The sequence below is a fragment of the Drosophila eugracilis genome, unplaced genomic scaffold, assembly GCF_018153835.1.
Source record: "Drosophila eugracilis isolate 14026-0451.02 unplaced genomic scaffold, ASM1815383v1 contig_498, whole genome shotgun sequence".
Lineage (NCBI taxonomy): Eukaryota > Metazoa > Arthropoda > Insecta > Diptera > Drosophilidae > Drosophila > Drosophila eugracilis.
Window position 1 is genome coordinate 1,676,312 of NW_024573369.1, and position 20,493 is coordinate 1,696,804.

At 39.1% G+C, this 20,493-nt stretch overlaps 2 protein-coding genes across 2 annotated transcripts in view; both read left to right on the forward strand.

Annotated features, from left to right (window-relative positions):
• LOC108116765 overlaps positions 1-11,967 on the forward strand; it is a 66,247-nt gene extending 54,280 nt beyond the window's left edge. Inside the window, exon 4 of the mRNA XM_017228795.2 lies at positions 11,261-11,967. Coding sequence (XP_017084284.2) covers positions 11,261-11,738 — 478 coding nt within the window. The 3' untranslated portion in view covers positions 11,739-11,967. The remainder of the gene's footprint in view (positions 1-11,260) is intronic.
• Positions 11,968-12,501: 534 nt separating this feature from the next.
• LOC108116751 (LIM/homeobox protein Lhx1) overlaps positions 12,502-20,493 on the forward strand; it is a 55,779-nt gene continuing 47,787 nt past the window's right edge. The window contains exon 1 of the mRNA XM_017228773.2: positions 12,502-13,793. Within this exon, the coding sequence (XP_017084262.1) occupies positions 13,751-13,793 (43 nt within the window). The 5' untranslated portion in view covers positions 12,502-13,750. The remainder of the gene's footprint in view (positions 13,794-20,493) is intronic.

The window sequence follows — 20,493 nt, forward strand, 5'->3', positions numbered from 1 at the left end:
TTTTCCTTCAAAATTCAGCATTCCCTCCTCACGTTTTCCCGTATTTTTCCTCAGCATTTTCTTGTCCATTTTTTCGGTGCTTTTCTTTTTAGTTTTTTCCCTGCCTTGTAGTTTTTCGCTGGGCTAGGTTTTTGTTTGGCAACTTTTCGTGGCCATAAACACGTACGCGTTGCCATCGCAGTTTCAGCTTTTCCACTAACACACACTCTCATCACACACACACACACACACCAACGGGAATATAAAAAAATAACACATGGAAAGATCGTTTGTTGCTGCTGCTGTTGTTGTTGTTGTTGTTGGGAAAACTCAATTTAGCTTTTTGCAACCTTCACAGAAAAAAATAGCAAAAAAAAAAAAGAAAGAAGAGAAGAGAAAAAAATGAATAGAGAGTGGCTGCAGAAGAAAAGGGAAAAATCCGGGAGAAATGCGGAAGATGCAGGCGAACGAAAAAAAAAAAAATAAAAATGAATTCCTTTTCGTTTTCTTTTCCTTTTGCTGCAGCCATCTCGCTCTTATTCGTTTCATCTCGCTTGCTCGCTCACTCTACTTTATTCATGTCAAACGAGAAAAATCCACTAGCACACACATACACCCATACTAACACACACACACACACACACATACGGAATAACAACAACAATAGAGAGCCCCTCTGTCAACGGAAAAATAAGGGGGAAAATTGAGGTGGGGTGAACGACGGGGAGAAAAAAACGAAATGGGAAAACAAGAGCCTTCCAAAAACTGAGAGAAATCTTTTGACTAGACTGGACTGCATGTCCTTCCCCTACCACACTTCCCTCTATATCACTATGTGTGTGTGTGTGTGTGTGTATGGTACGTGCCTCGCTTGCCGCTTATTAGAAATCAAATCCCATAAAAGCCACACTGAGCCACCAGAGCAAGAGGCGCCGGAAAAGCACTGAGCGGGGGAGAAGGAGTTGGGGAGGTGGGAAAACGGAAAAGGGGGCAGAGAGCAGGGGCGGTAAAAGGCACAGAGCACTGGCTGATAACGTTTAAGGAAACTGGGAAAACGCAGACTCGTATTTATTTTGCACTTACTTTGAAAAGCAAACTTAAGTTATTTTTTGTTTGCTTTTAAATTTAAAACAAAGTTTTTTTAGCTCATAAGTTAGATTTTAAATAATTTCTTTTCTAAAGCTGATCAACTTGTCGTATACGTAATATTTTTATATATTTCTTTTTTTTTCTAAATATTTTGTGAAATTGTAAATACAAATTTTGCTTTATAAATAGACATTAAATATTTTTACTCCAACTTTTTTTTTAGTTTCCCTAGAGACCTACTAGACGTATACGTAATAATCACAAAAAATTTTAATTTTTGAGTTTAAATCTCCTTTAATTAGGTTAAAAATCTTGAAAAATTTCAAATATCAGCTAAAAATATATAAAATATTTCTTTTAAAAAGGCTTTTTTTAAAAGCCAACCAAAAATGTAGTTTCCTAATTTTCCCAAAACGCTTTCCATTGCCCACAGAGAGCGTCCTCTGGAATGCTCCAAATTCGCAGTGGATCGCAATTTTGGAAATTGAGGCCGGAGGCCAGCAGAAAACAGAAATAGTTAGTCAGCTTGGTTATGGCTTTGTCATGCACACACACACACACACACAGATGCAGTTGGATATATATATATATATTATATATATTTATATTCCTCTGACTTTGCGGTTGGTTTAACTTTGTTTGCCATTTTACCTGAAAGGGGCAGAGAATGGCATCAAAGATTTCGATTGCTGAGATGAGGGAAAACCTTTGGGTTTTAGATCAGCTTTAAAGGGAGGTGAAAAATAAGGAAAGTGCTTGGAAAATTGGGAATGCATAGGCTATGCAAGAATAACTTCTTAATGGTAATGGAAAATCTTACTTTTTAACCCTCAAAACTATTTAGTTTTTCCCTATAAAAAATCATATTAAAAGCACCTACTCCTCTATAGCTATATAGATATAGCATTTCCCTGATTTCCCTGCCTTTTTGGCAAGCACATTTTCCGCTTGCAGAACATTTTCCATATCCAAAGTTGATTTTTTGATTTCGACTGCTTGTAAATCGGGAATATTATCTTTGCCATGGCAAGGACATGGCTTCGAACAAAGGGGTGTGGGCGGGGGGTGGGTGTAGGGGGATCCAAAATGCTGACACTGCACACAGTTGCCACTTAAAACCGAAACCGACACACCCGGGAGGCGTGGCATCCGAAAGGGGGGGACGGCGGCGGCGGTGGCGGGCGATGAAGAAGAAGAGCGACAGTGACGAGGACGAAGGGGACAAAAGCTGACAGACAATCCGAACTGTCCGTCTGGTTTTTGGGAGATGGCAGAGGGAGGCCCCCTCCCTTACTGACCCCCCCGTGGTTTCAGTAACCACCATACCAGTGTCCTTTTTGCCTACACAGAGAGAAAATGTTGGTTTTTTCTATAAAAATTTGCTTAAAAACTGTTTTGTTGTGTTCTTAAAAATCATTTTAAAAGAATTTTAAGTTAAGAAATGATTTTAGTTTTTAGGTTTTATAAGCATTTAATTTAAATTTAGTTTTAAATATTTATTAAAAAATTTTTAAAAGCCAGCAAATTGCTTTTTAAAATTAGTTTTCCCCTTCAAATAACTTTTTCTAACTTATATCTTCATTTTCGCACATATTTCTCTCAGTGCACCACCCCTTTTTTCTGGCCGCTTGCCCACCGGCCTTCGTTTGTGTCTGTGAATCGCACAAATCCCCAAGTGCCCTCAGAAATGAATGGTGGGAGTGAGTGGGGCCAGGGAGGCAAGCTTTAAAGGGGCATGGTTGAGGGAGGTTGAGTGTGGCGAGTGTTTGGTATCTGAATGGTCAAGGGATGGAGGGTTGCGCGGGGCTGTTTCGGTTTGGGGCGGGGTTCCAGGGGTTTATTCTGTGCGACAGAAACGACAGTTGCCATTGCCTTTGGTCGGTCTGCTTGATATTTTGTCATTTGTGTCACGTTCGCCATTCATGATGATTTCGTTCTCGTTCTGTACGTTTTGCTGGTATCCTTTTCCCTCTCTGTGTGTTTCCCCCTCTTCCCCTTCCCCTCTCTAGCCTTTAGCCGCCTGGCCTGGCCATTCATTCAAGTTATCCCCCCACCGAAGTTGCCCCCCTTTCGTCCTTTTCTGTGGCATTTTGTGCGCCATTTTGCCGTTTTTATTTATGGAATGCAGCTACTCTCTGGCTTTGTTGTTGTTGTTGTTGTTGGGGGACTAGGTCCCCCCCTACCGCCTTGGAAAGCCTCTCTCGCCCCCCCTCCCCTCTCGCTGGCTGTCCCTGTGGTACGTGTGTTATCCTTCTGCGTTCATCCATTTCGAGCATTCCGCCTGCCACAATAATTCCCACGTACACTATGCTAGTACACTGAGAGAAATTGGTAAGAAATACTTTAAAAATTAAGAAACTGTTAGAGGGAAATCATGAAAAAGAGAGTTTGATTGAAGATTTTGTAGGGAAAATAGAAAACTTTTCCCAAGAAAAATCAATTTTTGTAAACTTTTTCCATATTTCAAGGGGAAATTGATTTATTTTCTTAAGAAAACTAAACAGAAGAAAAGATTTAAATCTAAATATTTCCTTAATAATCATAGCTAGTACACTTTTTCTCCCAGTGCAGCTTCCAACTTCAATTTCCCACTGCTGGCCAAAACTTTAGGCTCTCTATCTCTGTCTCTCGCTCTATAAATGTATCCACTTTCAGCATTTTTCTCTGGCCAAAAACGTAAATCCCCCTCTAGCCACCCCTCCCCTTTACCTTCTACACTTTGCCTCTATCCCCCATCGCCCATCCTCTATCCACCTTTCTACTTATTTTTTTGTGTCAGTGCAGAGCATAAATTTCGAGCATTTTTCTTGTTGCCGCCTGTTTGGCAAAGAGAAAAGTAGGGACCAAGCCCCCGAAAATGGCAGGAATGGGAAGGGGGGGTAAGGGCACAGGGATAAGCGCAGATAACGTCCGGCGATTTTCTATATCATGAACAGGAAGGGGTTTCAAGAGTTTGAAGAACGTCTGTTAAAACATATTTAAAAAGAACTTTCCCCTTCTTAAAACTTACAAAGAAATGTGGAAAATATCAAAAATAAAGTTGCTTAATTTAAGATTTTCCCCAAAGAACTTTGCTTAAATATTGCAAAAATAATCAAAAAATATTTTAAAAATCCAAAAAAACTCAAAAATTCTTCAAAAACTTCTTAAAAATTCTTTAGTTTTCCGAACTTTAAGAACCACCTCCTTTGTGATTGCCATTGCATAGTTTGCTTTTCTATTTTTCTTTTCCTTTTTCCTTTTTTTTTTTTTTTGGTTATTTGTGGTTGGGTTCCTCACTCGTTTGCTTTTTCTGTCTCTTTTTTTTTTGGTTTCAGGTTTTGTGATAGTTAAGCCCAATTTTTTGCTGTTCTTGAGGGGTGGTTGGAGAATGTTTGGGGGGGGGGATACCCTATTCCATATTCCCCGATATTCCGAGAACGTTGTCAAGTCTGCAAGGGATTTGCATTTTATTTGCACAACCGAAATTTATGAAACAACAGAGGGACAAGGCTTGCTAGGGTAGATGGAACTTAAAGATACCCTTTAAGAGGAGTTTTTACTTTGAGGGAATATTAATAATTAAAAAAATTAATTGGTTTACCAATAAATCATTACTTCAGGTGGTAAATTGAAAGAAAACTAAAGAAGTTTTGAGATCGAAAGCTTCCAAATTGATGTCCTTCGTTAATAGCTCTTAAAAGCTCCTTGATCTTTGCTAAATCTATTCTTATTAGTTACTTCTTGTTCATAGTTATTGTTATTAACTTAACTTTACTTAGCCTTTAAGATATCATAATAAACCTGTACTTGACCAATATCAATTACCCCTTTTTAAAGGGGACTTTCTAGGGTGACTATTTCCCTTCAAAAGGACTCCCAAATTGCTAGTCAAATGAGAGACATGACGTGTGCTGGACATGAATTTGACAAAATATTTCAGTTATTTACATTCAGTTTTTAGTTTCCTTTTATTTTCCCACTTTTTTTTCTTTTCTTTTCTATTTTTTTCCTATTTTTTTTTTCTTCATATTGGACACCTAACGGACGTCAACTTTTAGGCTAACAAGCAGACAAAACCAGAAAACATAAATCTTGGCCACATTTATGTGTGGCTGCAACACCTTCCACAATGCCAGGCCCAGTTTTACGCCCACAATATCCCCAACCACCCCCTCCCTTCTTCCCCCCCTTAAATTCCTGCAGGCAACTTTTTTTGTGGTCCTGCGGACGGACTTGGGGGTTTTCGGCTCCCCAGCGAATGGCCGGCCAAAAACCCAATGAAACTTTATGCATATTAAACTTTTTACATTATTTTTTGTGGCCATCGCCGAAAGTTGAAACAACCGAGAAACAGCAACAACAACAACAAGAATGGAAAGAAAATCCCCCAAAAAAAAAAGAAAAGAAAAATATATGAAAATAAAATATGAAAATAAAAAGAAATTATGTGCAATGGAGGGCGCTAAGCCACGAAATATTTTTAAACTTTATTTTTGTTTGTGTTTTTTTTTTTGTCCAAAAAGGTGAGAAGCTTAAAAGCGGAAGAGAAATTTAACCGAACAGAAGTTGGCCCAAAATAAATGCAAAATTATGAAAATAGTTGGCCAACTTTTGCGGGAAATTTCAGCTTAATAAACTCGTAAATTCTTTTTATTTACTTTATGTTTATGATAAAGATATCGAAGATTATATTGAGAACAATGATTTGAGGCTAAAGTTGCTTTTAAAGTGTGCTTAAAGTCGGTTAAAGTCATCGTTAAGGTCGCTTTTGAAAGTTTATCGAGAAATTATCGATTTATTTATCGGCAAAAGTTCTTAGCTAAGATAGTTTTCTTCTAGATAGTTTTTAAGTTTCTAATAATCTTTATTATAACTTAACATTTTGTAGACTCTTTCTAGAGGGTGGCCCATGTAGCGTTTGCTTTTTGAACTATCGATAATTTTGACTTTGACTTTGATCGAATGTCATAGTCAATGTGTCACGAAATGGTTAAGTTTACGCTCGAAGAAAATTGGAAAATATTGATATTTTTATAGCGATTTTCAAACGCAAATCTTCCGTGGGCCACCCTATAGGTTTTCTTATTTAAGAAACGTAAGTTTGATTAAGTTTTTAGCTAGCTAGCTCTAGTTAGTTTCCCCCTTAATATCCATTCAAATTAGTTTTTTACACATCAAGAAAATGCATTTTCCTAATTTGTATGTTCCTTAAGATTCCTTTCACATATCTCCTCTTACAAACACACTAAATAAAACCCATAAATTCTGGCAAGATCAGATTGGGGGCCGTACGAAATTTGCGTTTCACAAATTATTTACAACAATTTCTATTGCCAAATCAAATTTTGTGCAGTCAGCCGTTGAAGTCCGCAAAAATTTCTAGGCACAAGACGACGACGACGACGACGAGTCACAAATCACACACACACACACACTCACACACAACAGCACAGTTTAAATTAACAAAGCAGCCAGCAGATGCAAAGATACAAAGATACACAAAAAGATACTTCATGGAGGGGGTTTTTCTGGGGGCTGCAGGGAGGTATGTAAATGATATGAAAGATGCGAAAGATACCGACGAAGACAACCAAAACTGCAATATGATATAATACACATACACAGAGAGAAAGACACACACACACACGCATTTGTGTGTGTGTGAAAATATCTTGAAATGGCAAGGGTAAGATCTGAAATGAAAAACTGGTCGAGTTTTTGGAAAATTCGTGTTCTACTCTAGAGGAAAAGTTGTTAGGAAGACTGAGTTTGCATTGCTGGGTAAGGTCAGGGAAGAAATCGAAGAGTTTTCAGATTTGGTTGAAGAAAAGTCTTAAATAATATAAATTTGTAAGTACTTTGGAGATTTTTTAAGTGGAAACTAGAGTTTCGTTACTAAAGAAAGTGTAGTGTGACCATTTAACCTGCTAGAACTCAAGGCAGAGTGACCTTAGGCTTTTAAGAGGGGTAATTCCTTCTTTTAAGTTTGGTTTTTGCTTTAAAAAGTTTACATTTTCTGGTTTATCCTTAGAATTTTTAACTTTAATTTAAGTTTCTTAGATTGTTAACATTTTTAAACCATAAAAAACCCGTTTAAATTTCAAAAATATCATAAAACTATCATCTTTTTTCATCATTATCCCTCTGGCAGAGTACAAGGAAAACTGCATATATGAAGAGGGAAAAATCCCCAACTAGCAATATACAAAACTAAACTAAAAACAAAAACATCAGAGAGAGCGGGCGCGGGGCGGGGGCGGTTAAAATAATAAATGGGAATGGGAAATCAGTTCACATGCATGTCACAAAGGGAAAAGGGAAAAACTTGAAACTTGTCTGACATTACGTGAAGTTGACAACATGTCAAAAAACGAGAAAAGATATCCCCAAAAGAAAGGGGGGGTGGGTGGTAACTACAAGAACTTGGCAAAAACCAAGTGACAACATTCATGTTGCCAACGCAAACAAACAGCAAGTGCAAAAAAAAAAGAAAATGGAAAAATAAAAAATAGTAGAATAGAAAAGGGCGGGGGAAAATGGTGAAAAAATAGGGGAGGCTAGGTAGGTAGGTGTGTTCTCCCTTGGCCCTTTGCTAAATCACAAACCCCATATAATATTTGAATAAAATGCTAAAAAAAAGGGGGAGAAGAAAAATGCAAACAAAAAAATCCGAAAAAAAATGCAGGCTAAGATAAAGCCAAATAGTAGGGTGGGGAGGGGATAGAATATGCTTCCATCTTACAAGAAGAGCAAACGAGACGGAAGGCAAGGCACCCACATACGAGGGGGTGGCAAGGCCTCCTTGCACCCTTTCTACCTCTTTGGAAAAACCAGCCCCACTCGCCCCCTGCACAATGGCAAAACAAATAGGAAAAGAAAATCAAAAACTTTCCTCAACAATGCAACGGGAAAAATGCCACGTAGGGAGAGCTGGAAAGCTAAGGGGATATAAATTTGGGATTTTTAAGAAGCAAATTAGTTTGTAATTATATATTGATTAAAAAGATTTTCTTATATAGAAAAAGATTACTTTTTGGGGTATTCAAATGGGGTATTAAGTAGGATTTTCCAATTAAAATTTTTGTACAAGTTTAAAAATCTCAAAAATAATACTTCCTTAACCAAGTTAAGCTCCACTTTCTAACCATTTTTTCATCCCATTTTAACCTAGATCCTTAACAATATTATCCTTTAAGAAAACGAAGCTACTAAGAACAGGACTAGCCCACTTTCCTACCCTGTTTTCCTTTAAGGACCGACAAATACTGCTGGCAAAAAGTATTTTTCCGCAACAAACAAGCAAAAGTGACACCGAACAGCAGATTTCAGTTTGGTTTTCATTTTTTTTGTATTATTTTTATGTTTTTTGTCAGTGTTGCACACTCACACACACACACACAGCGAAATGAAATGCATTAGGGCGTGGCAGCCAGCGACCGCCCACATGGCATGGCGCTTCAGCCTTTGCCTTTGGATTTGGTTTTCTTTTTTTAGATTTTTTATACATTTTATATCACTTTTGTTGTTGTTGTTGTTGGACTGCGATTTTTCTTTGTTCTTGTTGCTGATTTGCGGGAAATGTGGGTGGGTGTGGGTGTGGGTGTGGGTGTGAGTGGCTTTTTTTTTAGGTGACTTCGAAAGCGTGTGCTGGCATATCAGAGCAAGGCGATCGACCTCCTTTTTTCCTGACTGAAAAAGCTGTTTTCTTTTTGGTTTTAAGGAGGAGAAATCCTAAAACTAAACCTATGAGTATATCATATTATTATATATAGTCATAATCTTTAATAAATCTTCTTTGTTGCTGAGATATTAATTAGCTAAAACAAACTTGGAGTTAGTTTAAAAAAAAAAAAAGCTTTTCCCATGGTTTAAAAATCCTTTTTCGAACTTTTTTCAATAATATTCTGTCTCAAAAGTATATATCTATATATCTTTTCGACTAATTTGATTTCCATATTTCCTACTTATGTTTTTTTTTAGCTTCTACTTTTCTTTTCATGTTGATTTTTCCCTTCTTGTGAATCCACTTTTTGCTTTTCGTGACATGGCGACGTCCGTTTGCTGTTAGTTCAATTCGTGACTGGTCGCATTTAGTGGGTGGCAAGGGGGAGGGGGGATTTGGGCAAGTGGGCGTGGCGGGGCAAGCACTTGACTCCCAAAAATCGGGTGCCGCATCCTTTGTTGTTGTCAGTCAACTTGGGGGTGGGGGGTGGTTCTCCAAAAACTCTTCTTTCCCTGATTTTATAAGCATGAAGTTTGGCAAATTTGAATAGGATTTTAGGGATAGTGAACCGTACGATCTATATAATAATCTGATATGGTAAAAAACTGAACAATAATCCCTCTTTTTTAAGTAATTTTTAGTTTAGATCTTAGAAAATTCAGGCATTTATGCAGAATAAGGCCCACCTTTCAAGCTTCTTCTAAAAAATATTAATTTAAAATTTATCTCAATTTTTCCTATCAATCACTATTATTTTGACTATAGCTGTAAACCCCCAAAACACTGCTTGCCAAAAGTTTATGGCGCGTCGCAAAGTTCGTCGCGCTTTTCTTGCTTTCCATGATTTTCTTGCTTTTATTGTTGATTTTGTTGTGGCCATCGACCTGCCACCACTGCCGCCCCTTCTTTCTGATGGGCGGTGCTCTTTCTGCAGGGTGGGCGTGGCAGTTGGCTGCGCCTTATCACGGCTTGGCCAACATTTTCTTAACGCTACTTGTTTGTTTTCGGTCGAGCTGCTGTCGGGTAGCTATACCCTTAGTGAGAGTCTTAAAATTATAAAAATTTACTTAATAATAATAAATTTAATAATCATTTAGGATTAACTTTAAAAAAGATTTGCCTTTTCAGCTTGAAAGTTTAGTATTTTTCCCTTATTTATTTTTATTTCTGGGAAAGGGCATCAAAAAGTAACTTCAAGTCTAAAATTCATACTTGTTTTTCGTTGCTACTGCGATTTTTTGATAACTGACATTTGTTGGAAAAGGTGGAAGTAGGTGGGCAGCAGAAAACGAGAAGTGGGGGAGGAGCTGTAGAAGAAGACAAGGCTGAAGACGAGAAGCGGAAGGGGAAACGGAGCAGTTACAGAAGCCAAAGGTAAAGGCAAGATGTAAGGTAGAAGAAAAAAAGCCAAAAGGTAACGAGCGCGCTGCTGAATGAGATGACAGATTAGGGATCACAATGTGCTGTGGGTGGATCCCCAGGTTGCCTTTTATCAGGGACTCCTTGCTCCTATCATATTCGCTTTATATTTCCCTTATTTTTCTCTCTTTTTATGGCAATTTTTGGTTCTTTAAATAAGATTCACTTGTTGCTGGCAAGGGTTTATGATAAATTTCTTATTTTTTTGGAAGTAATTAAGTTATTTTCATAATAAAAACTTAGCTACTATTTATTTTTTAATATTTCCCTTAGAATTATATCAAAATTAGGTCACAATATCATAATCTTTCTAGTCATAACAGAGATTAACCCTTTAAAAGTCACCCCCTTTTTCTGCTGCCCAACAACCTCCATCGCCATCTCATTCGCTCTTGTTTAATTTGGGACAGTTGCGGCTTTCAAGGTCGTCAAAGATCAACTGATTTCGATAACTTTCCGATAGCACAGAACAAGTAAAAAGTCACACGCACAGGCACACACACACACACACACACATACACACAGAAACGTACACACTAACAAAAAGCAAGCACTTCACAGCTTAACACCCTAATGTGCAATATTTTTGACTCCCCCCTACCCTACCCACACCCACACGCACGCACACAAATAAAACGGTACCCGCCGCAGTCCCCTCATTTTCTGTCGAACATCTTCTTCTTCTTGCTCTTATCGAAGTGGCTGTCGGAGGGGGAAAGACAAGGAGAGAATGAAAGAGGGCGCCACCCACTAGCGCCACCTCCTTCGCTTTTCTATTGCGCACTCTTTCGCACTGCTTGCTTTTATGGCTGTTGATTTTTTTTACAATTTTTTAAATATTTTTTTCGCGCTTTATCTTTGACTTTTTTTTACTTATAACGGTTCTTTTTTTGTATGGAAGTGCAGGATTAAACATGATTAGTTTTGTACTTTTTTAAGGTTAAGATTAAAAATCAAAGAAAATAATATATAGTTAAAAATATTTCCTATATTTTTTAAGTTTTAAAATTTAAAATCCTTTTTTTTTAAATAACTTTTTAACTAACATTTCTTTCTAAAACTTTTCAGGTTCCTGGTTTTTGTTTCTTCGCTTGCTTTCTTTAGTTTTGTTGCTGCTGTCTTCAGTGCGTTAAAAGCGCCAAAGGGGCGTCCCTCTCCCGCTCACGCCCCCACCATACCCGCCTCAGCCGACACCTTGCACTTCTGCTCCACCTCTAGTGCTCTCCCTTTCGCACTGCTAACGACAAGTGACAAACACAAGTTGAAGAAGAAGCAGCCGAACAAAAACACCAAAAACCAACAAAAAAAAATGGGGAAAAAAACAAAAAAAAAAGAGAAAGGAGGAAGGAGGAAGAGGAGGGGAAGGAAAAAAGTTTTTTGCGACCAACAGTTGACAGTCGAAAAGCATTTGACATTTTACCTTGGCACGCACACAAACACGGCCAAGTGCGAAAGGGACAAAACGCGGGCAAATGTCACTTTGAAAAATGCCATTGGCCCGGCCAGCGAGTGTGACCGAGAGGCAGCATGCGGCCGGAGAGCGTGAGAGCGAGAGAGCGCCATTTTGCGCATCTCTCAATGAAGCGAAAGGCAGGCAGGCAGGCAGGCAGAGCAACAATAAAACACACACTCACAAAAAAAAAAACCAGTTGCTTAGCAACGCCCCCTCTAACCGCAAAAAAGAGAGCTGGGAGAGAGGGAGAGCAAGAGCAGCAGTGGCAACATGGGGCAACTATGGTGGAACAAGGGGCAGCAACACAACAGCAACAAATGCGGCAAGTATCTTTACAAAAACAAAAACAAAAACAAAGCTTAGAACAATACTTAGAGAGAGAGAGAGAGAGAGAGAGAGGAGGATCAAAACAGCAAGAGATCTAAGCTAGAAGTTTGTTTAAAAAAACTACAAAGTTACATTTAGGATAAGGTTTAATATGTTTTTTAATATTTTTTAGAAAAATTTTTGAGAAATATTTATGAGAATATTTTTTAAACATTTTTTATTAATTTTAGTGGTAATTTCTTTAAGAAAAAATGATGTTTTTTACTATTAAAAGAGATTTTAATATTGATTAAGGGTTAAAAAAAATAAAATCTTTAAGTGTTCCTCTTAAAAACTTTGATCACAAGCATGAAATATTTTTTTAAATTAACAACAAAAAAGTTTTTTAATTTAATATAAAAAGATTATTAGAAAAAGATTCGAATATTCTAAATTTAATTCATTTTTTATATTAAAAACCATAAAAAACAAAAATAACTAAAAAAGAATTCGAAAAATATTTTTTAATAAAAAATATTTTATATTTTTTAGAAAATAAAATGATATTTGCAATGCCCCCAAAACGAGAGAGAGCCCGCCCGAGAGGCTGCACGAGCGGCAGCATAGGCAAGGGCGTGAGAACGAGAGAGCCTGCGACTCCATTGCAGCGCCGCAAGCAGCGCAGTTGACGTCGCAGCAGCCACAGCGCAACACACGCTGCATCTCTGTCTAACGCAAGCTAAACAAACGGCAACTATGTCCCGCATTTGTTTATATGAGTGCGAGCGACTTGCCAACAACTATCTCGCCTGCACACAGGAGCGCCATTCGTCGTCGCTTCGGCTCGCTCGTTCGTGTGTGTGCGTGTGCGCTCGGCTGGCAGTTATCGGTAATCGGGCTGTCCGCTTTGCCGTCGCGTTTGCCGTTTTCCGTTTTCAGTTTTTGTTTGACGTTCGCGTGAAGCGCCCGCAAAACGCAAAACGCACGAGGAAGAAACGTTCGCTCGAAAGGGAAACCGTTTCAACGTTTCACCGTTTACCGTTAGTCAGCTGTTTCCGTTCCGCCGCGAAATCGAAAATCGAGAATTTTTGCGTTGTTCAAATTTTTTTGCAAGTGAGAGAGAATCTTGAACAACAAGAAGAATCATAAATATATACCAAAACCAGAAAAGATCAAGAAAGTGTTAAGAAAAAAGTGATAAAGGATAAGGATAAGAAGAAGAAGAAAATATACAACTAAATACTGGAATACAAGGAAGAATAAGAAGAAGAGGAAAAATTATTAAAAAAAAAATACATAAGAGGAGCGGAATTTCGCGCTTTGTTTTTGTTTTGCCAAATTTGCCGCCGGCACACACGTGCTATCCCCCTCTCGCTCGCACCCATCGCCCCCCAATCTTGATGTGCGTTAACCGTTAAGTGCGTTGGTGGGGTTTAACCCGCTCCTCTCTATCTCTCTCTGTCTTTCTCTTGCTTCCAAACACCCCCAAACACACAATCACGCACCCACACACACACTCGCGCGCATCGTACACACGCGGGACTTAACCCACTGACGGCCGGCTTCCCCCCAAAAAAAAAAACGCAAAAGAAAGCAACCACAGAACCCCCCTTAAAAAACAACCAAAAAATAAAACAACAACAACAAAAAACTCCATCCCCCCCGGCATCAAGATATTCGACAACAAAATTCTCACCGAGGCCTCAAAAGCGCCCCTGAGGGCCGTCGCACTGGCGTCATTTCTGGGCGACGGGTTCGCCGCCCTCGGTAGCCGCGCCCCCCCGCCCAAGGACCATCTGATGGCGTTCGGGGCGGTACTACACACCAGCCAGCACAATATCGGTAAGTGATCGCTAGAAGGGTTTCAGCCCAAAGGGGGGCTTGAAACGGCCCCCCAAAAAGTCCTATAGAAAGATATTAGCAAATGGGAAGAGAGCTTGAGGGTTAAGAGAGAGTTTTGAAAATTTGGTTTTAGACCTGGGAAAGTTTTTAAAGTCTTCTATTTAGTAGGTGTTGTTATGATCTTATCATAAAGTAGCTGTGGGACGAGGCAATCCCTTTCCATTAATATGCTTAATAATAGGAAAAACAAAGAAAAGTTGGTTGTCTACTAGGAAAACACAGCCATAGGTCCCATTAGGATCCTTAGATTAAACATTAATCTGCCTTTTCAGTATAATTTATAGTAAGATTGAGTCAGCAGAATCTCTTCTATCAGAGATTTGCCAAGTTTACAGAATCATATTGATTCCAACTTGTAGATTAAAGGCAAGCCTCTGGGTTATGATAAGCTTATTATTATAAAAAACATTTTAAGCCATATATCAAGAGGAATCTCTTATAGATATTATAAATAAATAGATCAGAACTAGATTGAAGAAACATAAGACTCGCATGAGTAGCACCTGTTTGAAAGTTTGCAAAGAAGAGTTTTATAACTTTATCAGAGTTGGCCAAAGGAGGAGGCTTGGATATGGTTTTCCCATCAAGTAACTTATATTAAAAGCAATATAAAAGGATGGATACTTGGAAACGTTTTTCCGATCTATAACTATCAAAATCTATATAAAAAGATCCTTCGAAATAGACAAGCTGTTAGTTTAGTTACAATCTTAGTCACTGCAGAGAAGATTATTTGTTTTAAAAGCAAATCAAATCTTGCAAAAAGATCAGACATACAACATATAGTTTAGAAGACTCGATATAAAGATATCTCTTAAGATTATAAATAGTCTTAAAAGTTACTTTAAAGAGAAGCAAAGACCATAAAAGGATATCCTACAAAAACCCAAAGATTACATAAGAAATACCATGCCGTCGGGTTTTTGCTTTCGAAATTTTCATCATAAGAAAAGTTTTAAGTTTGCTGCTGCGGTTGATGAAAGTCCTTGAATGGAAGTCAACCCCTAGGCAGGATCTTGGAAATGCGATCCCTAGGTATTTGGGTTAGCGACACCGCCTTTGCCAACAATGGGTTAAGATGGCCAAGGAGGTTTTCTGTTTTTTTTTTTTTGCCCCTCTTTAATGGCGACGGCTGGGCAGGGAGAAAAGTTTTTTGCACTTTTGAACTTGTTTCCCATTTTTAGGGGATCGCCGGTTGGCTTGGCTTGGCTCTAATACCTCGACCCGACCCCTAACCCCTTCGTCCTTGCCCTCTCGTCCATCCATTTGCCATCTCTTTTCCGCATACCCATTTTGTATGCTTTTGAAGTTTCTTGTTCCTCTGTTTTTGTTTCGGTTTTGTTTTTCCTCCTCTTGTTTTCCCGTTTTTCGGTTTTTTTCTTTCTTTTTTCTTTTTGTTTTTTGTTTTTGGACGGAAAAACTTTTGCGCAGTTGTCAAAGTTTTTCAGCTTCTCCTTCTGCCGCTGCTGCTGCTTCTTCTTTAAGCATTCTTCTTCCTCTCTTGCCCCATCTTGTTTTTCGGCTTTTGTTTTATTTCATTTGCTCTCCTGTCAAATTTTCACTTTTGCTGACTGTTTAATGTCAGAATGAAGAAAGAAAAACCAAAACTAAAACTAAGAACAGAAAAATAGGTGAAAAAATGTGGAAAAACTAAGGTTCTCCTTCTTTGGGAATACAGTTGTTAGTCGCTTTGTTGGATTTGGTAAAGCTTTGGTATAAATTCGGAATATTTTTGTCCTTTAGAAAGCCAAGTTAGGGATCTATAATCAGGATTTTGAAAACTAAACTTTAGATTCATAAAAGAAGGTCTACAATATTAATGCTTGGATGTGAGAATGTTATGATATGACGAAGGAAAATCATTTCAGGAGCTACTTCAAATATTATTATTAACTTAAAAGTGGTTTGAAGTTAAAGAGACTTCAAAAACAAGCAGAGTTCCATGATAAAAAGGAGTGCCTAGAAGACTTTACAGCTAGCTTAGACATATCTTAGAAAGATATATCAAATTCCCCCCTCATTGCCTTCACTGTAGAGCCACCTCCTAATTCGAACTAAGAAACGTTCCCCTGTAATTGCATCTAAAAATTCGCCAGTAAACTTGTTGACATTGGACATGCAGCCGGCAGACACCTACTACCTACCACCTCCCTCATAAATTGCCTACAGAACTCCACATTGCAGGAGGGGGGGAGGAGGGCGTAGATGGTTCAAGTCAAAAGCTGTCGACATTTGACTGGAAAATGGATGTTCAGGAAGCCGTAGACCCGTACAGTGGGGCTCTTTACAGCGTCAGACTGATGCCAAGTCGAGTCATAAAGCTGCCAAGCTTTCTTCTTCCTGCTTCTACAGTTTCTCGTTGGGTTTTTTCTCGCTTTTTATCCCTCTCTGTCTTACCCATTAGTTAACGAGGGGGGTCTTAGAAGTTATGAACTAAGATTAGGATTACTAAAAACAAAAGTTACATGTTTTATAGATGGAAAAGTGGAATTTCCTTTAACAAATTTCGGTTTTTTTCATAGTTTACAAATATAAACTTTCTATTTCATTCCCTGAAAGAGTAACCATTGGAGTTTTAGTTTGTTTTTCCTTCTAACCACCTCAGTTACTGCTTTTCAAATCCTTTCTCATCGAGGGTAATCATTCGTTGTTGCCTTTTTACAATATATCCCCGGCCATTTCTCTGGTCGACTGCTCATTTTTCTTCGCATATATCTTGGTGGCTGCATCTTTTCAATTTTTATGTTGCTGCTAGCGAACACGGCAGCAACAGCAGCAGCAGCAACTGCAGCAGCAGCAACAAAAGCTCAGACCGGCAACGCCTTCGACAAAAGTTTGCGCTGCTGTTCATCAACATTTATGACTGGCCACAAAGGCAGAGATCATTACGATCCCGAAGATTACGATGGGGGATAGGATCGTCGTCGTGGGGCTCTTGCCTTTGCCCCATGTTACTGTTTCTGTTGATGTTTCCCCTTACTGCTGCTGCTGCATGTGCAACAATATTTCCGTGGAAGCTTTTGTCCGCACACCTCTCGCCAAAAAGGGAAATGTGATTTTTCTAGCCGTTTTTCTGTTCGGTTAGTCGGTTGGCCGCTGCGTCGTTGGACATTTACGACGACGGCAACTTGGACTTCAACTTGTCCATCAACGGCTCTATGGATCCTTTCGTTGATTTATGGAGCAAAGCAGCAAGAAGCGTAGACACACGGCAGCCGCATTTAGCTGCCGCATTTAGCATGTCCGGATGGTGTGCTGTGTGAGGACAGAGAGAAGGGGGGGTGGTTAAGGTCTAGTTCTAGGGCGTGGCACGGCCCATAAATTGCCATGCATAATGAGGCGTTGAGACCCTCTCTTCTTGTCAATATATTCTACGATTTTCACTGCCTGCCTACTCCGGTGGTCGGATGGCTGGCTGGCTATCTATCAACTAAGGCTTAAACCTTGTGTTTAGAGAACACAGAAAAATAACAACAGATCTGGCCAAACACGTTTCTCGATCACAGGCAGTTTCAAATTAAAAGTCATTACTATAAAGTCGCTCGATCGGAGGCTTAGATTGGCAGTTAGTTGGTCTTAAAAGGCGGTGAAATGAAATCTAACTTGGTAGGTAGAAAAATACAAAAGAAACTTTTACAATTTTGTGTTGTTTTTAGTTGGAAAATATTAAAAAATCATTTCATTTTCTCCAATCAGAAGCTTATTTAAACATGAAAACTAAGTTAAAAGTTATTTGGCTTAAAGAAAATGCAAGTTTGAAAGGGTTAAAAGAACCAAAAACTGATTTAACTTGAAGAAAAGTTGCTTCTTAGCTCTTTTTCATAAAATAAATCAAACATTAACCGACTATAAGTTAATATTAATATATAATTAATAACGTTTCTTAAATATTTAAATTACAAATTAAGTAAATAAAAGAAACTTAAAATTGAGAGAAGCCTTTCTATTTAAATAAGGACAACACGAAATCCTTTACCTTAGGTAGTAGTCTCCCCTTTCAGCCTATCTCTATCTGACATTTGTAGCTGTCTCTCTCTCTCTTCTGTCCCTGTCTCCTGTCCGCTGTCTTCTGTCCCGTGCTATGAAAGTTATGAGGGGCCCCCCAACTGTTGGGAACTTTTCAATTTCTGCAATCCGGGGCTTGGCCCGAACCAGAAACAGAAACTGAAAACTGAAAACTTGACTAAGCGAGAGAGCGACAGAGAGGGTAAGGCAAAAGGCAACGTCGTCGCCTGTCCCCTTTTGCTGTTATGCCTTCCTACTCCCCCTTTGCTCCTTACCAGCGCCACCCTTGCCCCTTCTCCTGCACCACCCCCCCCTTCCTGCCTAACTGCAAAAAACACACTCATTTTGCAGCGCTTTTGGGTCGAAAACTGAAATAGTAATTCACATTCATGGGCTCTCTCTTTGGTGTGTGTCTGGGCCATGGTTTTCTGGGCTTTCTGGTTATGCCACGGACTCGCTTTAGTTAAACCTCCCCCCCTATCCTCACCTCCCTCCCCTCTATAACGATTCTTCTTGTTGTTCTTCTTCTTCTTCTTGTTTTTTGTTTCTGCCGTTTTTTATGGATTTCTTGGGCCATTTTACGATTATTTTAGAGCTGTCAATAGTCCGGCAACGTGTGAGATAATTTATATGCCATAAATTTCATTTGGCAAACTTCTGCGGCGGCCACTTCCTTCGACCAGCTAGCCATCCAACCGACCGCCCGCCCACCCTTTTTCCCATATTGTTGTTATTGTTGTTGTTGTTGCATTTTTTTCCTTTTGCTTTCTTAATTTTTCTTTCTAGGATTTTTTTTGTTTCTGTTTCGGTGGCTTATCGCCTTCTTAGGGGCTTTGATTTACAGCTCAGCACTCAACAGGTTAAGCTGCCTTAACCCTAAACAGGCTCTTTCTCTTTCTAATTATAATTTACTATTACACCGAAATTCTTAAAGGAGTTCCCCTCTTCTTCATCTTCTTCTTCATAAAAGCGAAGAAAAGATGGGGAAAAAGAGGAAGAAAACGGTAGCCAAAGCCTCGGGGATTGATTTATAACCGAGAGATTGCGAAAAGCCCTGCGCAAATGGAGGAGAAGATGATGGAGCAGCCAAGATGAGGCCAAGCACCAGCACCAGCAGCAGCATCAGCAGCAGCCGTGGAAAAATAAAATTTAGCAGGTAGAGGAAGGGGGCTTACACAGAGGAAAATCAAGAGTGATTTTGAAAAGTTTTTGAGAGTTTAAAATGATTTTCTTATTAAGAAAGGGATTTTCTAAGCGATATAAAGGTCTAGAAAATGATAAGAAATGAAAGCAAAAAAAGGTTAGAACTAGTATTTATACTAGTAATTAGTTGATATGACTTTTCTAACTCGAAGTTAGGTTTGTAATTGACAAAGAACTAAAAAAAAATGTCAGTTATCGGAAACTAAGCAGCCTTAACCCACTTTAAGACCTACAATTACCGCCTATAAACTTATTTTCATAAACTTTTTTTACTACGAAAACCTAAAAACCTAAAAACCTAACAAATAAAAACGTTTTTCAAGAACTTTCCGCCAAGTGCAATCCAAAGTTGTGGCTATTTTAGCTGTGTTAGCAATTGAGCCACTTGATGCTCTCACGCAGTTCTTGGGCCAAGAGGCGAATGAGGAAGGGAAGGGAAGGGGGCATAGCCCATGGTAGGCGTGGCCGGTGTAGAAGGCGTAGAAGCAGCCAGAGGTGGAGTAGTTCCCCAGACTGACCTTTAACCCCCGCAGCCGAAACTCACACACACACACACACACACACAGATACAAGATTGAACCCTCGCGCGGGAATGGGTCTCTGGTGTCCCAGGTCGTCGAGTTCGCTCGTTCGTTCGGCTTCGGCTGGAACCAAAGGAAAACGATCGCAGACCAGATGACCGCATCGAACGTCGATTCGTTCCAAGTGCTCCAGCAGCAAAAGAGCACAAAAAGAGGGGGCTCTCGGGCAGAGGTTACAGCAGCAGACAAGGTTTTCTTGGCGCTGGGAATCGCTGTTTTTCTTGATGCTTTAAAGGCTGTTTTTAAGCTGTTTAAGAAGCAGTTTTAGGATATTAGTTGATATCTTAAACTGTATATATAGCAAGCAAACTGAATTCTAAGCTAATGCCCTTAGGAAAAACCAACTCCTCATTCTCCGAAACACAACTTTCCTATGTAGGTTGCTGCTATTATAAAGGGTGTGGGTGTTTTTTCATCAACATTTGTAGGGAAAATAGACTATTTACTATAAAGATCATCAGATTCTTCTCAATCTAACCATCTCCTTCTTCTTAGCCCATCATCATCATCATTATTAACATTATCATCATCATTGCCATCGCCTCGCATCAATTTGTTATGCATTTTTATTGTTCGTTTATTAATTTGATTATACGCGGCTGCATTATAAAACTCTCTGCCAGCGTTGCTGTTGCTATCTCTGCCTCTGCCTGTGTCGGTGCCTCTGCCGCTGCCGACTTTGCGGGCGCCAAGAAATTAACGCAGCTCTTACTCTTTATTGCTCGTATGCAAATTAATTAATCAAAATCCGACGCTCCGCACTCACACACACACTTCTTGTCTCTTCTTTATGGTCTTTTGTTGCCCATCTCTCTCTTTCTCGGTGTTTTCCCCACCTTTCCCTTTATTTC